This window comes from Podarcis tiliguerta (genome assembly GCF_965153285.1).
Source record: "Podarcis tiliguerta genome assembly, chromosome: 16".
Lineage (NCBI taxonomy): Eukaryota > Metazoa > Chordata > Lepidosauria > Squamata > Lacertidae > Podarcis > Podarcis tiliguerta.
The window spans coordinates 894,839-916,681 of record NC_139549.1 but is presented as its reverse complement, the minus strand read 5'-3'; the positions used below and the strand labels follow the sequence as shown (position 1 = coordinate 916,681).

Below are 21,843 nucleotides of genomic sequence, written 5' to 3'. Positions count from 1 at the left end.
GATGTTCTCTTGGCTTAAAATAGTCTCTGGGTGACTTCACTGTTCAAACACGGGTGTGGTGGAGGGAGAGGAAGCCAGGAGGAAAAGGTCTCTGGGGGAGGACCGGCTGGAGAGACTCGTGGGCCCCCGCCAGCCATCCTGCGAAGGCTGCCAGATAGAGCAGCTTCCCTGCAACCGGGCAGACGTGTGTGTGCAGTGCGTGTCTCTTGATAAGGGTTCGGCCTCTGCGTTTACAGCCTTTCCAGTGGGGTCGGCAAGGCTTTTCCTAAGACGAGTTCTGGCTCCTGGGATGCCCTCCCCGCTTCCCCCTGTGGCTTTGCCCTACTGCCAACTGGAGCCCCCACTCCCGACCCCGCGCTGGTTGAACTTTGGCAGGCACAAACTTCCCTCCCTGCTCAGGAGCCTCCTCTGTCCTGACCTGGCCCTTTGGCAGTCGCTGCACTTGGGGGGCTGTTCTGGGAGCAGGGATTGAGCAGCCCCCCTGCCCGCTGTGGGTGCACCCATGTGATGGATTTTTGGGAAACAGCTTGCTGGGGAAAGCCGTTCAGAGACTGGTCTGAGTATTGCTTCCAGGGCAGGGAGCCCATAGGGACATGGAAGGCCACCCATCAGTGGATTGAGCTTGATGGGGGTTTCATCAATATGGAATAATCTGAATCAGACGTGGATATTTCTCCTTCTTCCGGTGGGACTTGTTCCACACCCCCCCCCCGGCCTGCCCCATAGTTGCTGGTCCTGGTGGGAGGGTGGGCTGGCACCCTAACTGAGCTCCCTCCCAACTCAGGAGAATTCCCCCCCCCTTTTTTTGGCTCTAAAACTTTGCTGGTCGCTAGCTTGCCATTTTCTTGGGGGTAAAGGGCAAGATCAAAAAGTAGAATTTGGCGACAATGAGGATTATTTGTGGTTAGGAGTTGGCGATGAGGGAACCCTCTGGTGATGGCTGCTTGTGACAAAGCCATGGAATTCTGCATGGTGCTTCTCCTGGGCTGAGAAAGTTCAGCAGCTAATAAGTCCTAGAAAGTAATCATGGTCTCTCTCTCGCTCTCTCTCTCCCCTTGGAACATCCAACAGGAGCAGAAAAATGAAGGCAGGCTGCCCCATTGTGGAGAAGCCAGAGGGCGGAGGAGGTAAGAATCCCACCCATCAAACCCTTGGGCTCTGTGAATTCAGAGGCCGGACCTCTTCTCAGAAGCTTGACGCCTTCTTTGCCTGTGAGGAAACTGCCCTGTTTTCTCCTTCCTTGAGATGTTATCTTGGCAGATGCCATTGCTTCAGGACTGATCAGGCTGTTGGCCTTGCAGCTAGACCTGGGGGGCTCTCCAGACAGGACAGTAAAGTGATAAGGTGGTTGTGGGGGGGGGGCATGGAAAGACACTGCAGAGGCGCTCTGGCTGCATAGTGGTGACCATATTAGCCCACGAGTCTTGAGGCCGCTTGGAACTATTGATGATATAAAGCAGGACGGAGGAACTGGACTCCCAACTGCCACCGTCCTCCTTGCCATTGGCCATTGGTTGCTAGGAGGTGGATCCCTGCAGGGTCTAGAGGACCTCACAAGTCCCTGATCCCTCGTGTCAAAGAAGCCAAAACGGTGTGAGGGCCAGGGACTGCACAATGCTTCCTCCTGGGATCTTGCACCTCATAATAATAACAACAATAATAATAAAGAAAGAAGCAGCAATAGTTTTAATAGCCAGGTGACCACCGCAGAGGCTCTCTCCGTGGCTCTTCGGCAGGTGGGACCCTCATTCCTCTTCTGCCCCTGAAGCTCCCTCTGTTTTTGGCCTTCTCTGCAGGCTACCACTTCCCGGACTGGGCCTACAAGACGGAGTCCAGCCCGGGTTCCCGCCAGATCCAGCTCTGGCACTTCATCCTGGAGCTGCTGCAGAAGGAGGAGTTCCGGCACGTCATTGCCTGGCAGCAGGGGGAGTACGGGGAGTTTGTCATCAAGGACCCCGACGAGGTGGCGCGGCTGTGGGGCCGGAGGAAGTGCAAGCCCCAGATGAACTACGACAAGCTCAGCCGGGCCCTCAGGTGAGGGGTAGCAGGGTGCGGGCCCAGGGAACGTGGGAGTTGAGGGCCTGAGTAAGAGGAGCTTGGCCCTTGTCTTGTCAGCAAAGTCCTCCCTGCCAGGTTTGAAATGGGCCCTGGTGGAGATTTCTGCAAGGGCAGAAGGCTGGGCTCTTCTCTGGCTCCTAACTAGGGCAACATGGGATACTTGCTCTCTGTGGTTTGCAGGGTTCTGCAATCTGAAGTGCTTCGGGTGCAATCCTGTGCTCCAAGCGATAAGGATTCCTTTCAAAGGCAGAAGGTTTTCCTCTGAGAATTGTGCTGTCAGCCTTCCAGGAAGTTTCCCAATCCCGTTCTGTGTCTGCTCTTGAAAGTCCAGAGGGCGGAGGGTACAAAATGGATCCCTAGATCAGCCACAGCTGGCTTCCTGGGATTCGGTTCCCTCATTGTGGAAGCGAGGCTTGAACGTTGGCGTGCAGTTTAGGGTGGCACACAAAGTTTCAGGCTTGCAGATTTGGAAGGCATCCCAAAGGTCATCTGGTCGAACCCCCTGCAATGCAGAAACTGCAGTGAAGTCATAAGAACATCAGAAGAGCCTGACGGTTGGCTCAGGTACTGGGGGGTCATTTAGTCCAGCATCCTGCCCCCACAGTGGCCAGTCAGGTGCCTTGATGGGAAGCTCACAAGCCCTGAAGTTTCCAGCAGCTGTCATTCAGAGGCAGGAGAACAGAGCCGTCAGCGTTCGCAGCAACCATTCAGGGGTCTCTCTAAGCGGAAAGGTTCAGGGTCTTACAATCTTGGCTGTTTGGGGAGGGGGCAGTCCCTGACTGAGAAGCCCCTCTGGACTCTCTCTGTTCTTGAGAGGGCTAGCTGGATAACAGGCTTGTTCAGACAGCAGAAGAGATGGCACGAGAGCCATGCTCAAAATATCTGAAGGGCTGTCACATGAAAGATGGAACCAGCTTGTTTTCTGCTGACCCAGGAGGTAGGACCCAATTCATAGATTCAAATGACAAGAGAGGACATTCTGACTAAACTTCAGGAGGAACTTTCTGAAAGTGAGAGCTGTTCCGCTGTGGAACGGAAGGTGGTGGACTCTCCTCCTCTGGAGGTTTTTAAGCAGAGGTTGGCTGGCCACCTGCCAGGGATCCTTTAGTTGCGATTCCTGCATTCCAGTTAGGCTAGGTGACCCCTGAGGTGACCCCTTCCAGCCCTTCAATTCTGCGCTTCTGTGACTCTAGGAGGGGGGTGGTTGGGACAGGCTCATTGCAGGTCTGGGGTGCTGTATCTAGTGCAGGAGTCTGGCTGGTTCCTGCCATGGTCTCTGCTTCCACGATGCATCCTAGGCTGCTGGGGTGCCCCTTCTTGGTCCTCTGCAAGGCTCCCTGTCCTTGCCCCCCTCCTCTTCTGGCTCTCTCGCCCCCTCCTCCTCCTGACAAGGCAGCCAGAGCTGTTGAGACTTGAGGGCGCACGCCAAGTGGTGAACAGGTTGTCTCTTCCCTCTGGCTTCTGTCCCCAGGAGGGGGTGGCTGAGCAGAGGGGAGCCCACGGACTTGGCTGCTGCTCTGCCCTCTGCTCAACTCCTCGGTGGCGGAGGCCGAGATCAGCAAACAGGGCGGCAACCTGTGCCTAATGGGAGAGGAAGGAAGTAACAGGTCGGAGGATGCAGGCCCGGCCATTGATCCCAGGGAGGAGGAGAGGCAGAGCCCTGCCCTCGCCGCCTCCAGGAGCCTCCAAATGGCACCGGGGAGACAAAGCAGCACGGCTGGCCCAGCAGGTTGACAGGAGGAAACCCGTCTCCCATTGTGTTCTTCCCTTCAGGCGCCTCTTTCAGGAACAGCGGAAGCTGCCTTCTGTCTTACCCAGCATTGACAACACGGATGGGCAGAATTAGCAGCTTGCCTGGTTGTGGTCTGTGAGGACGTTCCCCTGCCCTGCCTGGAGACCCCCGTGGGGCCTGGGCCCAGGAACCTTCTGCGTACAAAGCAGATGCTCCATTAAAGAGCTCCAACCCTCCCTGTAAAAACAAAGACGGGTTCTAGGCGTTGCAGTCTTATGCCAAGGGAGACTCTTGGTCCATCTAGCTCAGTTACTGTAGACACTGACTGGCACCAGTGGCCAGTCTCCAGGGTTTCAGGCCGGGGACGTTCCCAGCGCTAGCTGGCCATGCCAGGGATGCAGCCCTTCTGCAGCCAAAGCAGGTGTTCTCACCACTGAATTACGGCCCCTTTCTTGCAGAATCTCAGCTCAGATTCCAGTCCTTGTGTTTCCAAATAAAGGAATGTGGGAGGCTTCCAGGGATTGAACCCAGGGACTTCTGCAGGCAACCCCAGTGCTTCCCCCACTGAGCTGCCTGGACGTAGCATTCCTCATGGCTGGCTGGCGCCCTTATATCCTTCCTTACTTTATTTGGCAGATACTACTACAACAAGCGGATCCTCCACAAGACGAAAGGGAAGAGGTTCACCTACAAGTTCAACTTCAACAAGCTGGTGATGCCCAACTACCCCTTCATCAACATCCGGCCAACAGGTGAGAAGAAGGGCGCTGAGCACGGGGCCACCCATTGCGGGTCCATCCCAAGAGCAGGGGAAGGTGTACGGGGACCATGGAGGTCAGGGGAGAACTTCCGCCCACTTCCATGGAAAGGCAAACCTGCGCCAACTCATACTTTCCAAAATAGCTCTTGGACAGCAGAACGGACTCCCTTGGAAGAAGGTGGAGGGCTCTTGGTGGTTTTCAAACCCTACAATTCTGTGTTTCTGTTACCGCGGAGGAAAGAAGCTGCTGTCTTGGAACAACATTAGGGCTCCTGCAGGAACAAGTCTGGGCAGTTGCTGCCTGGTGTTGCTTGTTCCAGTTCCCTTTCTTCTTCCTCTCGGGTCCGCCCTGCACTCGCCTCTCTCTCTCTCCCCTTCCCTCCCTCCTGGCTGCCTGGGGCTGGCACCGAGCAGGCAAGGAAGGTGCTGGAGTCCTGGAATGCCTCCCAGTATGATTGCAGCTTGTTTTCTTTCTTCTCCCCTGTGGGGAGGTTGACGCAACAAACCTGTTTGGCCCTTGCCTCCTTTGCCCTCGCCCCAGATATTGGCGCTTCCTTTCTTGTGGGAAGTGGCAGCCTAGGGGGCGTGTGGGGTCTTTGTGCCTGAGGGTTTCCCCTACGCAGGGAAACAGGAGGCCACACCAGCCATTCCTCGCCAAAGATGGTTTTTCTGTTGTTGTTGCTGCCGCCGCTGCTGCTACTTTTTTTATCTCACAAGGTGGCATATGCAGTGGTACCTCGCAAGACAAAAAACTCGCAAGATGAAAGAGTTTTTCGGTTTCTGAGTTGCTTCGCAAGACGGATTTCCCTATGGGCTTGCTTCGCAAGATGAAACGTCTTGCGCCTTTTTTTAAAAAACCGGCAATGCATTCCTATGGGAAACCGTCAATACACATTGGTGCTTCGCAAGACGAAAAAACTCGCAGAACGAAAAAACTCGCAGATCGAATTAATTTCGTCTTGCGAGGCACCACTGTATAGTTCTCCCCTCTTCTCATTTAATCCCCACAACAACCCTGTGAGGTAGGTTAGGCCGAGAGGCAGAGACTGGCTCCCAGGGACACCTGGTGAGCTTTCCTGGCTTGAGTGGGAATTCGAGCCCTAGTCCAACACAGTGATGATGAGGATGATTTATTTATTAACACCCTCCTCCCCCCAATCTGGCTGGGTTTCCCCAGCCACTCTGGGTGGCTCTCAACAGAATATTAAACAGAATAAAACATCAAACATTAAAAACTTCCCAAAACAGAGCTGCCTTCAGATGTCTTCTAAAAGCCAGATAGTTACTTATTTCCTTGACATCTGATGGGAGGGTGTTCCTCAGGGCGGGTGCCACCACCAAGAAGTCCCTCTGCCTGGTTCCCTGTAACCTCACTTCTCACAGGGAGGGAAGTGCCAGAAGGCCCTCGGAGCGGGACCTCAGTGGGCTGAACAATTGGGGTGGAGATGCTCCTTCAAGTCTACTGGGCTGAAAATCAGCACCAACATGCAAAAGGCTCCCTGCACACCCTCTTGGGCATTACAGTTGGCAGAGTGGGGGCTCTTGGCTGTGTTCAGGTGTGGGGTGTGGCTGGGGTCTCCTTGGCAGCCCCCTAGTTGTGGCACCCCCTTTCCACAAAAGTGTGTTTGGCACCTTCCTGGTCCAGTGTCTGCCGTAATACGTTGCAGCCTCACCTTTTCACCCTGGGCCTTTGACCCTGGAGATACCTCCGTGTGTTTCCAGGTCCCACCCTATTCCTGCAATTTGTTTTAAACTGTTTTGGATAATTGAACCTTAAACTGTTGCCACCTGCCCTGGAACCTGATGGTGAAGGGCAGGCAAGAAGTTGAATAATGAGGATGATAATTTCTGTGGGCTGGAGCTTTGAGAGGGGGGTTGTGAGACCTGGGGCTGCTCCTGGAGGCCAGGGCACTTGGTGGCCAAGCCCCCCCTGCAGAAGCCCGCCTGCCCCTCGTAACGCTCAGACCGGCCTCCATTCCTCACGCCCCTCCGTCTCCTTCTTCCTCAGGTGTCGTCCCCCAAAGCGCCCCTCCTGTCCCATCGGCCTCGTCCCACTTCCAGTTCTCCCCACTGGACGGCCACTCGCCCACCGAGGACGCCCAGCCCAGCCGCTTCTCCGGCCGGCCCCTCGCCTCGTCCGCCCAGGAGACCTTGAACAACGGTGGCCGCGGCGAGAAGTCTTCTCCAGCTCCGGAGCTGGAGGGAGGCTCTCCGGACTGGCGCCACGGAGTGGACCTGCTGGCTTCCCGCAATTCTGCTGCTGCCGCCGCCGCTTCCGCAGGTGGGGTCAGCCACCAGAAGCGCAAGCCGGACTTGGTGCTGCCCCTCTTTGGACGGTCAGGGATGTACCCCGACCCGCATAGCCCTTTCGCCGTCTCCCCCCTGCCGACGCGCGGAGGGGTCTTGAACGTGCCCATCTCGCCGGCCCTGTCGCTGACCCCCACCCTCTTCTCCTACAGCCCCTCGCCGGGCATGAGCCCCTTTGCGGTGGGCGGCAGCTGCTTCTCCTTCAACCCTGAGGAGATGAAGCACTACCTCCACTCGCAGGCCTGCTCCGTCTTCAACTACCACCTCAGCCCGCGGACTTTCCCCCGCTACCCGGGCCTCCTCATCCCGCCTTTCCCCTGCCAGCTGCCTCCGGAGGACCCGGCCCAGTTCCCCATCAAGCTGCAGCCCCCGCCTGCCGGGCGCAAGAACCGCGAGCGGCCCGAGAGCGGGGGCAGGCCCGGGGCCCCTCCGCCGTCCTCCCCCCAGATCAAGGTGGAGCCCCTGCCGGACCGCCAGGAGCCCGAGGGCAGGGAGTCCCCGGGGCGAGAGGGAGGCTGCCGCTCAGCCACCCAGTCGCCCACCTGCAAGAGCGCCCAGGAGCAGCGGGAGAAGACCCTCTTTGCGCGGCCAGTGGCCCCCTCCTGGCCGGCAGCAGCAGCTGCAGCTGCTCAGCCCCCAGCGCCCACCCAGGCTGACCTTCTGGCCGACGAGAAGAAGCCCAAGCAAGAGGACGTCTCCGTTGAGAAGCCCCCGCGAGAGACGGTGGGGGAGGCAGCGGGGGCCCCGGAGAAGAGGGAGGACTCCGCCGCTGTGATGCCCCCCAAACTGCGCCTGAAGAGGCGCTGGAACGACGACCGGCAGGCGGAGGGCCTGAAGGAGGAGCAGGGGGCCAGGAAGCCCTACTGGGGAGCCCTGGACACCCCGCACATCCTCCTGGCCCCCAAAGCGGCTGTGGATACTTAGGACTGTAGAAGCCCCATGGCCGTGGCCGTGTTTGTGTGTGTCTGCTTTGTACTGTAGCAAGATTTGCCTAGCCAGGAGGGAAGGGGACCGAGGGGAAGAGGAGGAGTGGGGAGGCTAGAATGGTTTTATGAATTCTAGGGGTTGTGTGTGTGTGTGTGTGTGTGTGTGTGTGTATTGCAGGCAAGAGGCTGTTTGTGCCGAGGCCTGCCGTCTGCAGCCGTCTGCAGCCCTGTGGCCCCGTCTGCGGCCACCGCCCTGCCTCCTGGTGGGCTTCCACTGACGTGAAAAGACTTTCCTCTTGAATTCTGCCCCCCTCTCCCCTTACGGTCTTTCACAGAAGCAAGAATCTGTCTGAATGTACATAGTTCTTTTCTCTGGAGGGGGGGCGGTGGGGGCGGGTGGACCAGGCGGAGGACTTCCTAGCCATTCAGAACTGGAAATGTGTCTCGTTACCAGGCTAGGAAAACGCTTTATTTAGCCACCAGGACATTGCACTGTCTTTGATCCTTTTTCAAAAGCGGGGATAGCAGGAAGAGGAGAGGGAAATGAGACTTGGCCGAGCTGGCGGCTGCCCCCTGGGGCAGGGGGGGGCCTGGGCCGGCTGGAATGAGGGCTTGGCAACCATAAGTGTTACTTTTAGGACTTTGCTGGGGGGGGGGAGGGAGGGGGACACACCGAATGGTCACGTTTTTTAAAAAACTTTTTTTGAGAAATTATCGAAGAAGCCATGACGAGCAATTGTAAAACCTTTTCAGGGATGTGCAAGGAATGTGGTTGTAAACGAAAACCTTGAATGCCTTTAACAAGACCCCCCCCTTTAATTTCCCTTGGTGATTGTGGGCGAGAGGCGTTGGGGGGGCAACGGAGCTGAGAAGCGGCTGGGAGCTCCCACAGAATGACTTATCTGGGGCATCCTTTTCTTCCTCCCTCTTTTTGGGGAGCGCTGGGAGGGGAAAGCTCCCCCGGCCTTTTCCGTCTTGCCTTAACTGCCTGCTTTGGAGACAAGCGCTGGGAAACGGCTTATGTTGGGGGGGGCAGGGGGTGTTGTTTTCTGCGGAGAGGGGGCACGTAGCTCAGGGTGTGAAGACGGGCCTGGGTCCTCCTTGCGGTTGCAGCATGGCGGCAGTGCTGGAGAGTTAGCAGCAGAGTTGGGCCGGCTGGGTCGGGTTGCCCGTCTTCTGGTGCCCGTGGGCACTGTCCTAAAACCCAGGGGCGTGTGGTGGGCAGGGCACCCCTGCGGCTGCTCCTCTTCCCCCTTCTCCCAAGGCGGCCCAAGGAAAGGGAGAAAGACCCACCTCTTTGACTCCCCAAGGGTGACCCCGCAGAGATGGGGAGCTCATGACGAGTTCCTTGCAAGAGCGGCGTCTCCCAGTGCCCCTTCTTTTTCCTGCCACTGCGAAGGCGAGGGTCCCCTTCCTTGCTTGCACGCTTGTTGGGGTTTGTGGGCAGTCGTGGCCCCTGTGCAAACTCTCGCTTTGCCTCTTTGAATGTCCCCTTGCCAGTGTCTGCCCCCCTACAACGGATCAGTTTCGGGGAATTCCTGGTGCGGTCCGGTCCCGGTCCCCGTCCCCCCCCATCTCAAGCTGCTGCCTCTACTCTTTGGGCTGGAGGGCATCAGGGAAGCTGTTGGCTACCAGTTTTACTTCAAGACAGGCAAGGATGACCAAGTCAAATACTGTTTTGGGGATGGAAGTTTTGGGAACGGGCAGGCTCTCACCCCAGTGTCATGGGCTGTGCCCCCTTCAAGAGCTGTGTGGCTCTTGCTGGGCTTCACGCAAGCCCACCCCTCCCTCTTTGGTGTTGCCCAGCATCCTGCGCGCGAACAGCCTTAGGAACGTTGCGGGGTGGGGGGGGGCTGCAGCGCTTTCCCCCAGACAGGCAGGGTTTGGCGGAGGTGGGCTCAAAACTCAGGGACTGAAACATGACGGCCTTTTCTTCCTCCTCCTCTTCTTCTTCAGATGAGTACATGCAAACCTTCAGTCTATTGTGCCCAAGTGCCAGGCGCCACGTCAGGCAGGGCTGGGGGCTTGATGGGGGGGGGGTTGCTCGTGAGAAATCCCATTTGCACTTCTTCAGTGAGAATTTGTGTCTTAAAAACAAGCACCCTAACCATTGCTGTCCTTTTTCTTCTCTGCCTCCTTCCCGCCGATAGCCATGGCAGTGCAGAGCGGACATGCCCTGTTCAGGGATGGTGGCGAAAGGGCTCAGGGTACTGGAAGGGCACGGGGGGGGGGAGCGAAGTGATCTGCTTTGTGTGTTGTGGGGGGGGGCGGATACCTTCCCCCTTCAGCTGGCTCAGGGAGCCATCGCTGTGGCTTTGCAGGGGCCGCAGCAGGCAAGGCCCCTTCCTGGCTTCTGAGGGGAGGGGCTCCCCTTTTTTTCCTGCAGGAAAAAGCAGCCACATGCTTCGAAGCGTCTCTCCCGTGGTGCCAAATACTCAAGCCGGTGGGCGGCTAAATTCCTGTATTGCGACTAATCGAGAGTGTGTTGACCTTTCTTTAACGAGAATTAAAATACCTTTTTTCCTGACAGCGTTTAGATTTTGCTGGCCTTGAGAACGCCAGGGAGCAAGGAACCTGCGAGGCTTGCGACCTGGCTGCCCAAAAGCCTGGCAGAAGGAGGAGGAGAGTGGTTCTCTCTCGGGGGGCGGAGAGGGTGGATGAGGGCACCTCCACTTCTCCCCACCCCATACACACAGACACACACTGACCTCGGGCAATGGGCCTGACTCAGCCTCTCCTAGCGTGTGGGTCCATTTCCTGGCTCGCCCCGAAAGAGAGCAGCGGGCGTGTTGAGTCTTGCCGCTCCTGGGTCACGGGGCGTCGTGCGTGGCTCATCGCCCGGGACTCCTGCGTCAGGGGATGCCTAATCCCCAGGAGACCTCGCCCTGGGACGGAGCCGGACTTTGAGGCCCAGATCCAACCTGGGTTCCCTTCCTTCCCGCATGTGGCAAAGGTGGTGCCCGCTGCTGCTGCTGCCGCCGCCCTCGCTTTGGCCAACTGAGAAGCCATTTCCTGTTACCCACCCATGCTGGGGAGGGGGGGGGACCCCAACCTCTGCCCCCCAGACACTGTGGGGCGCTGTTGCCGAACTGCTATTTTTAGGGCAAGGCGCCCCATCCCAAACTTTGGGTTCCCCTCCACGCACACAAAAACCTACATACACACCTGCAGACAGTCAGGTCATGGGTGATGCATAAAGTCTGCGCTTGTCCCATGAAGACAGGTAGAAAGGGGTTTTATCTAACCTTCAAGGGAGGTTTATATTTGCTTGGTTGCCCTTTTAATTCCATAACTGTTTTCGCTTTTTAAAGAAATGTAACTTCTCATTTTCCCCCCCGTCTTACGGATCCTGATGGGTTTTTAAGAGAGCTATGTCTTTGGTTTGGAATATTTTTGATCAGATTTATTTTAAAAGAAACGAAACAACTTTGATTTTTTTTTTTTTTAGTGTTAAAGTGACAAAGTATTTACCGATGACTTTTTAAAATTTATTATTATTGTTAAATCATTTTTCATGAGACATGGTCCTGTCTTTATGATGCTTTGAGAGTCAGCAGGGAGTAAAACACATCCGAACGGCAACTCTAACGCTTGAGGTATTTTTATTTTGTCTGTGTGAAGCAGGATTAAAATTGTGTGTAAAAAAAAAAATTTTTTTTTTAAGGAAAAAAAATGTAAGTAGTCCTCATGCTTTCGTGCAGTGCCTTTTAGACGTTCCACTTTCTATAAAGTCTTCAAAAAAAAAGTTTGCATATATATTATATATATGATGTAATGTTATAGAAATATATGTATAATATACATATTTTTTCCAGGGGTATCTGATAGCTCTGTATTTTGTTATGGAAGTTGATATGAAAAGTATTTTACCTCAAATTTAAAAAAGTTAAATAAACCTTTTAAATAAGCCTTCCAGAGTCCTTTTGAGTCTCTTGCTTTCTTGCAGCCTGGTAGGGACAGAGGCGAGATCCAGGGAAGAGGAGAAAGAGATGGAAGCTGAGCTGCATGGAGAACCAGCCTGTGCACCAGGGTTTAGTTAGACTGTCATCAACTCTGCCCATTGCTCACCACAGCCATGGCTCAGTGTATGGAGGCCTGGTGCCTGGTTCTGAATCCCCGCAGAACCGCTGCTAGGCACTATAGATGCCACTGACCCATAAGGCAGCTTGTTAATTTCCTCTTGAATCGCTCCTTAATTCAGAAGCTTGAGGACTATAATCTTGGGTTTTTTTGTTTTTTAGCTTAGTGGTAGATCACCTGCTTTGAATCCAGAAGGCTCCGGCTTCAATCACCATTGGCATCTGCCCCCTGCCTGAAACCCTGGAGTGTTCCTGCTGGCCAGTCCAGACCAGGCTTCCCCAACCTCGGCCCTCCAGATGTTTGGAGACTACAATTCCCATCATCCCTGTCCGCTGGTCCTGCTCGCTAGTGATCATGGGAGTTGTAGGCCAAAAGCATCTGGAGGGCCGGGGTTGAGGAAGCCTGGTCTAGACGAGAGAGAAGGAGGAAGGCTTGGCATGAGGCTGACTCTGTAGGGGGAAACTTCCTTTGTTCTGCAAGGACTGTGCTTTGAAGGCCCAGGATGCAACAAGAGGAGTAAGGCGCTCTGAGGCTGTAGAAATGCAATCAAGTCCAGTGCACCACATTGCCATTTTTGTCAGGTTTTGCCATGGGAATGCTTTGATCCGGGTTCAAGGTGCTCCTAGAAGAAGGTTCAGCTCAGCTGTGCATGTATCAAACATCATTCCTATGCTACCCTTAATCGTAGACAGATCAGGGAGGGGCAGGTCGGTACCGCACAGCTTGCAATTTTCAAATTTGTAAAGCATGAAAACAAACTGGTAAAAGTGCACAAAGCTTAAAATGAACCAAAACCCCCTTAAAACACAAAGTGGGCCAGTGTTGGGGCATTCACAAGACCTCTTGCACATTGTCAAAAACTTGTGCGGCCAGGAGGCAATATCCAGCCTGATTTGGCTTGGAAGGTGCCCAGAATCTCCCCACAGACTCTTACTGACATAGTGCTGCTGTTCCAGAGCCATAAGCAAGAAGTCTCTGGCCCTGAGGAGCTTACAGTCTGCATACTTGGTGGTGTGTGGAACTGGAGAACAAAGGGTGTGTTAACCAGATGTTCTGGGGAGGAGGAAAGGTTTGTGGACTGAAGTTCAGGCAGGTAAAGCTTTGTGGCGCTTCCATGGTGAATCTGCTGCTGACGTTTCCCCCCCCCCCCTTCGCGTGTTTGCTCCTCAGTCCCCGTCTCCCCCCCCCCCAACCCTGCTAGAGCTGTCATGTTCTTTGAAGCAGACCTTCGCAAGAGCAACCCTCTCATCTGGCAGCGGAGGGTGTGGAGAGGAGAAAGGAGAAGAGGAGGATGGCACTATTGATCTGTTAGATTACTCAATTTCGCTCGTATCGATCAGGTAATTGCTTTATCTAGGTTCTCATTTGGACACTGCATTACTTTTTCTCTTCTTCCCTAACCACCAGCACCCACCCCCCTGGGTGGCTAAACGCCTTCTCCTTAAAATAAAGTGTGGGGCAAGGAGGAGGACAGGCTCAAAGAGCGTTGGCTCCATCCGGGGGACGCGGGGGAATCAGGGAGGGGCTGGCAGGCAAACCCCCCAAGAGCATCCAGACCAGACCGTCTGCTCCAGAACAAGAGCCTGGCTTTTCAGAAGGAGACTGATGGGCTTCTAATACAGGAATGTGGACCAATGCCTTATCAGCACAATCTCTTCCTTGCCACCCCATCTCCACAGCCAAAACCCCCCAAAACTATTGCATTTTGCCTCCTGAACCCAAGAACAGAATCCCTTGATTGTGGAACAACCTGTCATTCACAAAAGGTCACGACAACATCGGGTGCGGGGGCTTTGACGTCCCAAAGTTGGTACAAAGTTGCATTTTGCCTCCTGAACCCAAGAACAGAATCCCTCCGTTGTGGACCAACCTGTCATTCACAAGATGCCACAATGACATCGGGAGTGAGGGGCTTTGACGTCCCCAAGTTGGTACTTCAAAGCACTTTTCCAGACGCCGCTGGAACGAAAGGGTTTAGCAGGAGATTCCTGAATCAGGAAGGGATTTGCATGGAGCCGTGCGGGGTTGGACAGGATTTCACCCATACTCATCCGCTGACAAATGGAAGAGAGGGGTGTAGGAACTTAAATCCTGCTTTCCCCCTGGGGAAAAGGGCCTTGCTGGATTGCCCTGGTGGGCTGAGGCTCACCACTTGTGTCCTTGGTCAGCACTCTGACCGCTACACTACGCGGGCTCCAAACTCCATCGCTTGCCCCCCAGCAGCAGAGGGCATGGGAGAACCACCAAGGAACAGCAGGAGGGGTTCAGAGGAACAGTGGGGGGCTGCTCCCCGATGCGCCTGCTTGCCTGTGCCAGCGGACTGGGCTGCCCTCGCTCCCAAGGCTGGCCGGAGTGCTGCGTCTGCCAGGTGACGCAGAAGTCTCAGCGCCAGTCGCAGCCAGCTGCATTTATTTCCAGAGGGCTTTGTAATGGGTTTTCGGGCTGGCGGCTCAGCGTCTCTGAGGTGGGGCTCCTCCTGGATGCCATGTATCCCTACCCACTAGGCTCCTGGGTCCAGAAAGGTGGCAGCTGGCCAGCCGTTCTGTCCCTGCCCCCACCCACTTCCACAAATGTCTCCTGCCTCTGCTGAATCACGCCTGGCTCGCCCTGGGGAACACCTTCCCTCTGACCCAAATCTTCAGGGAGGGGCAGCCTACGGCCAAAGCAACCGGCTTGTCTACCCCTGGGGCCCCACAAGAGGGTGGTTCCCCAGCTTCTTCTTCCTCTTCTTTCTTCTGGGCCAGAAAGGTGCTAGACCTCTTGATCTTCTGAGCATTACTTGGCAGCCTAGAGATTCACCGCTTTGGCTCATGACCCAGTTCAGTGGGAAATCGCGTGCCTTGCCTTCAGAGAGTGCCAGGTTCAATCCGTGCTCATGGCAGTTCCAGGTAGGGCTGCCTGAAACCTTTGGCAGCCACCTGCCGGGTAGAGTAGACCGTACTCAGCGACATGGCCCCAGTGGTCTGATTCAGTACGCAGCTGCTTCTTACGCTCCTATAACCCTAAGAGTTGCATTTAGGTGCAGGCAGAGATCTAACCTCTCCATTCTTAAGGAAATCAGCCCTGAGTGCTCACTGGAAGGACAGATCCTGAAGCTGAGGCTCCAAGACTTTGGCCGCCTCATGAGAAGAGAAGACTCCCTGGAAAAGACCCTGATGTTGGGAAAGATGGAGGGCACAAGGAGAAGGGGATGCCAGAGGACAAGATGGTTGGACAGTGTTCTCCAAGCTACCAGCATGAGTCTGACCAAACTGCGGGAGACAGTGGAAGACAGGAGTGCCTGGCATGCTCTGGTCCAGGGGGTCACTGTTAACGGAAGAGGCGGACACAAGTAAACGACTAAACAACAACAACACAACAGCCATTAAAAGCACCACCACTATTCTCTCTCACACACATATGGAAAGTGGGAACTGTAGTTTTCTAAGGGTGCTGGGGACTGTAGTTCTGTGAAGGAGAAGCCACATTCCCCAGGATTCTTTGGAAGGGAAAATGTGCTCAAAATGCGCCATCTGTTGCTGGCCACGTTGCCGGCTGCTGAGGCATCAGTCCTGGGTTTAGGCAGCGAGGACGGGCATAGCAGGATACGGGATTTGTAGGGCTGTCGGCTTTAAAACAACAACAACAACCCACTTTTAATTGGTTGTTACTTTAGCCGGCTCTTTAATTAGGCTTTGTGCTTTGGGTTTTCCATTGCATCTCCCCAGGAAGTCTTTTCTGATGCCATCTCAACAGAAGCACCAACACCCCGTTCTGCTGCAGGTGCACTTAGGGTGGGCATCGTGGGGGGGGGGGGGGGGCTTGTAAGTAATCCCACAGAATGGCTGTCACACACACACACACACACACACACACACACCACCCTGCCCACTTCCCAGCCGGCTGCGTCTATAACCTCACAACACACATCAAAAGCAAGTGATTTGGCATTCCTTTGTGACATATACAGCCAAACTGTCGCTTTCAAGAGAGCCCTCAGCGCAAGCCTAGCAAATCTGGAAGTATATTTGATGATCTGGGAGAACTGCTAAGTCTTTACTTGGGTTTTGTTGTTTTAACTCATGTGCAACTACTCATTCGACGTGCCTGTTTTACAGTTTTGCTTTCCGTCTTTTAATTTTTGTGCACTGTTGTAATTGTTCTCTCTGTTTTATATACAGTATAAAATCGAATAATAAAACATTACCAAACACACACAAATCAAAAGCATTTCAGTGTTCAGGTGTGTGTCAAGTATACCCAGTTTATTCGCCTTAAGGGTGCGTGTCTGGAATCTGCGAAGAAGTGTCCGGTGGTAGGTAGTGGTTAAAAGTATTGGACTTTGGATACCAGGGTTCAAATTGCCACTCAGACATGAAGCTCACTCACTCACAACCTAGGGTACCTCAAACGGTTGTTGTTGTTGTGAGGAGAGCCACACATACACCACTTTTAGCTACTTGGAGGAAAGGTGGTATATCAATGCAACAACAACAACAACAACAACAACAACAACAACAGATAATTTGGAATGATCCAAAAGTTAGATTATATTGACCTGGCTGTTCAGTTCTTCCAGTTGACTATACAACCATATATTTATTTATTGGGAACCATCCTTGATGATCTCTGCTTTATCCTCTATGAATTGTTTTGTATTTATTTAAGTAGTCATTTTTTTATCTTTCATGGTTTTCCTTATAATTAATACTTTTTTAAGGTTTTTTCAAAACCAAATTTAGGGGAGTAATCCATGGATATTAACAGGCATGACCTAACTTCAGTATATTAGTTTAAATGGGTTGACTCTTTATTATAGCGTTGCATATGAAACCTGCTTCTATGTGAATTTTAAAATTTTCAGGGCGAATTTCAGGGCTCTCTCTCTCCTCCCGCTGCTCTTCTCTGAAAGCTTCTATTGCCTAAAGATGTCCTGAGCAGGTTGGCGCAAGATCTGAAGCCGTCTCTTACTCTGCAGATTAAAAAAGGGCAGGGAGGAGGAACCACAAACTCCCCGTTGGAAATAAAAGCCTTTTATATAACTCGAGTCTCACACGGGGTAATTAAAAGCACCTCCTTTGAGGTTCCCCTAATGCCTAATTGGTTTTTCAAAAAGCACTTCAGGTTCATAACATACACAGTTCTCTTCTGCAAAAAAAAAAAAAAAAAAAAGAAGCATAGCAAGCCAGTTGTTCCTGCTCAGTCGGAAGAACGACCGGAAGATCGAGTTATTTAAGAAAGGGGAAGACTTGCAACTTGGGATACCAGGGCTGCTTAGGCACCTGGCATTTAAAGAGCACCCCCCTCCCAGCAAATAATAATGGGAACTGTAGTTGAACCCCTCACAGGGCTACAACTCCCAGCACCCTTCATTTGTTTATTGCATTCATATCCCACCTTTCTAGGGACGCGGGTGGCGCTGTGGGTAAAACCATTGAGCCTAGGACTTGCCAATCGCAAGGTCGGCGGTTCGAATCCCCGCGGCGGGGTGCGCTCCCGCTGTTTGGTCCCAGCGCCTGTCAACCTAGCAGTTCGAAAGCACTCCCGGGTGCAAGTAGATAAATAGGGACCGCTTACTAGCGGGAAGGTAAATGGCGTTTCCGTGTGTGGCTCTGGCTCGCCAGAGCAGCGATGTCACGCTGGCCACGTGACCCGGAAGTGTCTCCGGACAGCGCTGGCCCCCGGCCTCTTGAGTGAGATGGGCGCACAACCCTAGAGTCTGTCAAGACTGGCCCGTACGGGCAGGGGTACCTTTACCTTTACTTATCCCACCTTTCTTTCCTTTTTTCAAAAATGCATTTTTATTGAGTTTTCTTTAACATAAGTCCAACAAACAAAACAAATACAGTAAGGTTCCATAATCTTATTTTTTCATCGCTCTGCTGAGCGCGGACTTCCCTCCCTCCCTTCAACAGGTTTTCATTTTCCACTTTTCTTTCTGCTTTTTCTTAATAACATCCTATCGACATCATAAGACTTATTTTAATCCTGCTACAGTCTGCAATTATTACTTATATATTCCACAAATTTTCTCCACTCTCTTCTGAACTTTGTTTCCTCTTGGTTACGAATCCTGTAAGTCAGTTTTGCTAATTCCGCATATTCTACCATTTTTGTCTGCCACTCCTGTGTCTTCCATTTTTGGGCTACCAAAATTCTAGCACCCGTCGTGGCATACATGAATAATCTCTGGTCTACTTTTCCTATTTCTTCACCTATAAAGCCTATTATCCCACCTTTCTTTCCAAAGAATTATTATTATTATTATTATTATTAGCCAACCCTCCCTCCACCATCTGCAAGAACAGCACATACCAGTGTGGTGTAGTGGTTATAGTGTCAGACTAAGACCTGGGAGTTGGGATGCGGGTGGCGCTGTAGGTTAAACCACAGCGCCTAGGACTTGCTGATCAGAAGGTCAGTGGTTCGAATCCCCACGACGGGGTGGGCTCCCATTTCTCGATCCCTGCTCCTGCCAACCTAGCAGTTCGAAAGCACGTCCAAGTGCAAGTAGATCAATAGGTACTGCTCTGGCGGGAAGGTAAATGGCATTTCCGTGCGCTGCTCTGGTTCGCCAGAGTCATGCTGGCCACATGACCCGGAAGCTGGACGCCGGCTCCCTCGGCCAATAAAGTGAGATGAGCGCCGCAACCCCAGAGTCGGCCACAACTGGACCTAATGGTCAGGGGTCCCTTTACCTTTAAGACCTGGGAGACCAGGATTCAAATCCTACCACTCAGCCATGAAGATCACTGGACAGCCTTGTGGGGCACTCACTGCCTTTCTCAGCCTAACCATGTGCGCCACCTTGAGCTCCTTGGAATAATAATAAAAAAAGTGGAATCTAAATGCAATTAACAAACATAACAAAGAAAGAAACACTTTTGACATGGAGTTCCAAAAGAAGTTTGAGCAGGGTGTGGGCTCCCAGGCAGAGAAGACCCCGCAAGATGCATGGAAGCTATTAGCCCTAAAGCCATATATATGAGTCCACTGTTGCTCAAAACTAAAGAATTATTTCATGTGAGGGGGTGGAGTTTGCATTTTGGGAGCAAGTCTCTCTCCTGCACACCCACCAAGGTCGCTTACTGATCTACAGTCCTGGCAAGGCATGTGGTGTTTTTGTAGGGGTATAGCTCCCTGCCCCAAAGAACATACACTGCAAAAATTAACAGCCGCCTTCTGAGATCTTCCCCAGCAGACCTCGCCCCGCATTCTGTTTTTACACCAGAGCAGGGGTAGGCAACCTAAGGCCCGGGGGCTGGATCTGGCCCAATCGCCTTCTAAATCCAGCCCGCAGACGGTCTGGGAATCAGCGTGTTTTTACATGAGTAGAATGTGTGCTTTTATTTAAAATGCATCTCTGGGTTATTTATGGGGCATAGGAATTTGTTCATTTTTTCCCTCCAAAATATAGTCCTGCCCCCCACATGGTCCGAGGGACAGTGGACCGACCCACAGCTGGAAAAGGTTGCTGACCCCTGCACCAGAGCAACGAAAGTGGGCCCGACCCACATAACATCCGTTCAGCCTCTCCAATTTCAGGCCCCGTTTGACAAAGGCTGCAAACCTGGTTTAGGGCAGAGCTCTCAGGGTGCAGCTGGGTGAAAAGGGCCTCTCTGCTCCCCCCACAAAAACAAAACACCAGTCCCTGAGAATGTGGGGGGGGGGGGAATGCAAGGAAAAGAAACCCCCCGCAAGGAGGGTTGGAAGGAAGAGCTGAAGTGTGGGGACAAGGAGGAGCCCTCGCTCTGGTTACAGAACCCCCCTTCAGGTCCCATTAGTGGCAATGGAAGGTGACAGGAGCCGGTCGATACCAATCCTGCCAGACAGACTCCCAGTAATAAACCCATTTCACTCACATTTCTATGCGTGTGCCCACCCCCACAGCTCCCTGCCCCACACCACTGGCTGCACATCTGTGGAGGCTGAGGGGGTGCTGGCGATGTTCACCCCACCTGCCAGGCAGGCCCCCCCCAACCCACACCTTCGCACCAGGGTGGGGGTGCATTTGGCACTGGGATTCTCTCTGCACGATGGTGATGATAATTAATACCACCGGACTTTGCTCCACCGCTTAGCAAACTGTCACATAACACAACAAAAAAAATTCCTTCCAGTAGCACCTTTGTTGTTGTTGTTTAGTCGTTTAGTCGTGTCCGCCTCTTCGTGACCCCCTGGACCAGAGCACGCCAGGCACTTCTGTCTTCCACTGCCTCCCGCAGTTTGGTCAAACTCATGCTGGTAGCTTCGAGAACACTGTCCCACCATCTCGTCCTCTGTCGTCCCCTTCTCCTTGCGCCCTCCATCTTTCCCATCATCAGGGTCTTTCCCAGGGAGTCTTCTCTTCTCATGAGGTGGCCAAAGTCTTGGAGCCTCAGCTTCAGGATCTGTCCTTCCAGTGAGCACTCAGGGCTGATTTCCCTCAGAATGGAGAGGTTTGATCTTCTTGCAGTCCATGGGACTCTCAAGAGTCTCCTCCAGCACCAGAATTCAAAAGCATCAATTCTTCGGCGATCAGCCTTCTTTATGGTCCAGCTTTCACATCCATACAGCACTACTGGGAAAACCATGGCTTTAACTATACGGACCTTTGTCGGCAAGGTGATGTCTCTGCTTTTTAAGATGCTGTCTAGGTTTGTCATTGCTTTTCTCCCAAGAAGCAGGCGAGTAGCACCTTAGAGACCAACTAAGTTTGTTATCAGTATGAGCTTTCGTGTGCATGCACACTTCTTCAGATACACTGAAACAGGAGCCACATAACACAGTTGGCCCTCACTGCAAGTGGAGTTTTTCAGCACACACACATGGAATGTGGAGCAAGCTTGTTCTCTGCCGCTCCAGAGCCTGGGACCCAAGTCGAAGGGCAAGAAATTACAAGCGGGGATGGGTTAAGCAGAGGTTGGGTGACCACCTGCCAGGGATTCTTGAGTTGGGATTCCTTCAATGCAGGGGGGCTGGACTAGATGACCCTCAGGGTCCCCTCCAAGTCTATAATTCTAGGATTCTGTGAAAATTCAGGGGAGGAAAAAGCCAGTTGAATCCTGCTGGCCACAGAGGGTGTGAGCTTTGATCCGACCCTGAGCTACTCAAAGCACCTCTTACACCTCCTCCCTCAAAAGACCTCACCCTTTCTCTCTCTCTCTTTTTAAAAAAATTTAATAATAAATTTTATTAGTATTTTCCACACAACAACAACAACAACACGAAAAATAACAATACCCAAAACACAAAAACCAGCACACAAAGAAAACAAATCCGTATCTTACAAGTTAATAATATAAACACTAAAAAGAAAAACAAACATTTGTAGGTTTGCAAGAAGTTTTGTGAGGAGTATTATTGGAAGTATTGCAAAAATGGAGAAGGGGGAGGATGATTTGTTAAGAGGTGTCAAGGCAATATAAAGTTAAGAAATGCATAAGAAGTGGTTAAAACGGTGGATCAGAGGTGCTGATGGAAGTCTAAAAAGATTGTATAAGTGATAAGTTTTGTCATACATTTTATAATTTGTATGTTAAAATCAGTAAAAATTATTTTAAAAACAAATAAACAAACATTGACTTCCACCAATCCCACAGCACCTCCTTTATCTCTCGTTGTGTCTTCCCGTTTTCCTGTTTTCCTGATCGTCTCTATCCTAGCATCTAGATATAAATCCCTTTTTCTTACCCTTTCACTTCACAAGGTTATTCCAGACTCACCCTTTCTCAACCCCTGGACCCTAGTGGAGGATTAAGAAGGAAGCTACCTTCTTATACTGATACTGAGTCCGACCACTGGGTCCCTTTAGCTCAGCAGTGCCTACACTGATTGGCAGCAGCTGCCCAGGATTGCAGATGTGTGAGTCTCAGCCCTGCCTAGCAACTGGAGGTGAGCCACCTCCCTTTATCCTCCTCCTCCTCCTCTACCACATCTGCCTCCTTTGCAAGGAGGGTATTCAAAGCTGTCAAACAGAGCGGGCCATTTTCTTAATAGTTGTCCATCAACGCAACTTTTCC

General features: G+C 52.7%; 2 protein-coding genes across 4 annotated transcripts in view; one reads left to right on the top strand and one right to left on the bottom strand.

The window, feature by feature from the left end:
* ETV3 (ETS variant transcription factor 3) overlaps window positions 1-11,692 on the top strand; it is a 12,701-nt gene extending 1,009 nt beyond the window's left edge. Inside the window, exons 2-5 of one of the 2 annotated variants that reach the window (XM_083416642.1) lie at window positions 1,072-1,127; window positions 1,797-2,034; window positions 4,427-4,542; window positions 6,559-11,692. In XM_083416642.1, coding sequence (XP_083272768.1) covers window positions 1,082-1,127; window positions 1,797-2,034; window positions 4,427-4,542; window positions 6,559-7,781 — 1,623 coding nt within the window. In that variant the 5' untranslated portion in view covers window positions 1,072-1,081 and the 3' untranslated portion in view covers window positions 7,782-11,692. Of the gene's footprint in view, window positions 1-1,068; window positions 1,128-1,796; window positions 2,035-4,426; window positions 4,543-6,558 lie in introns of both variants that reach the window. The other variant, XM_083416641.1, reaches the window with a different exon arrangement.
* Window positions 1-21,843, bottom strand: part of LOC310666072 (uncharacterized protein) — a 1,539,811-nt gene that overhangs the window by 1,092,757 nt on the left and 425,211 nt on the right. The gene's annotated exons all lie outside the window — the stretch shown is intronic.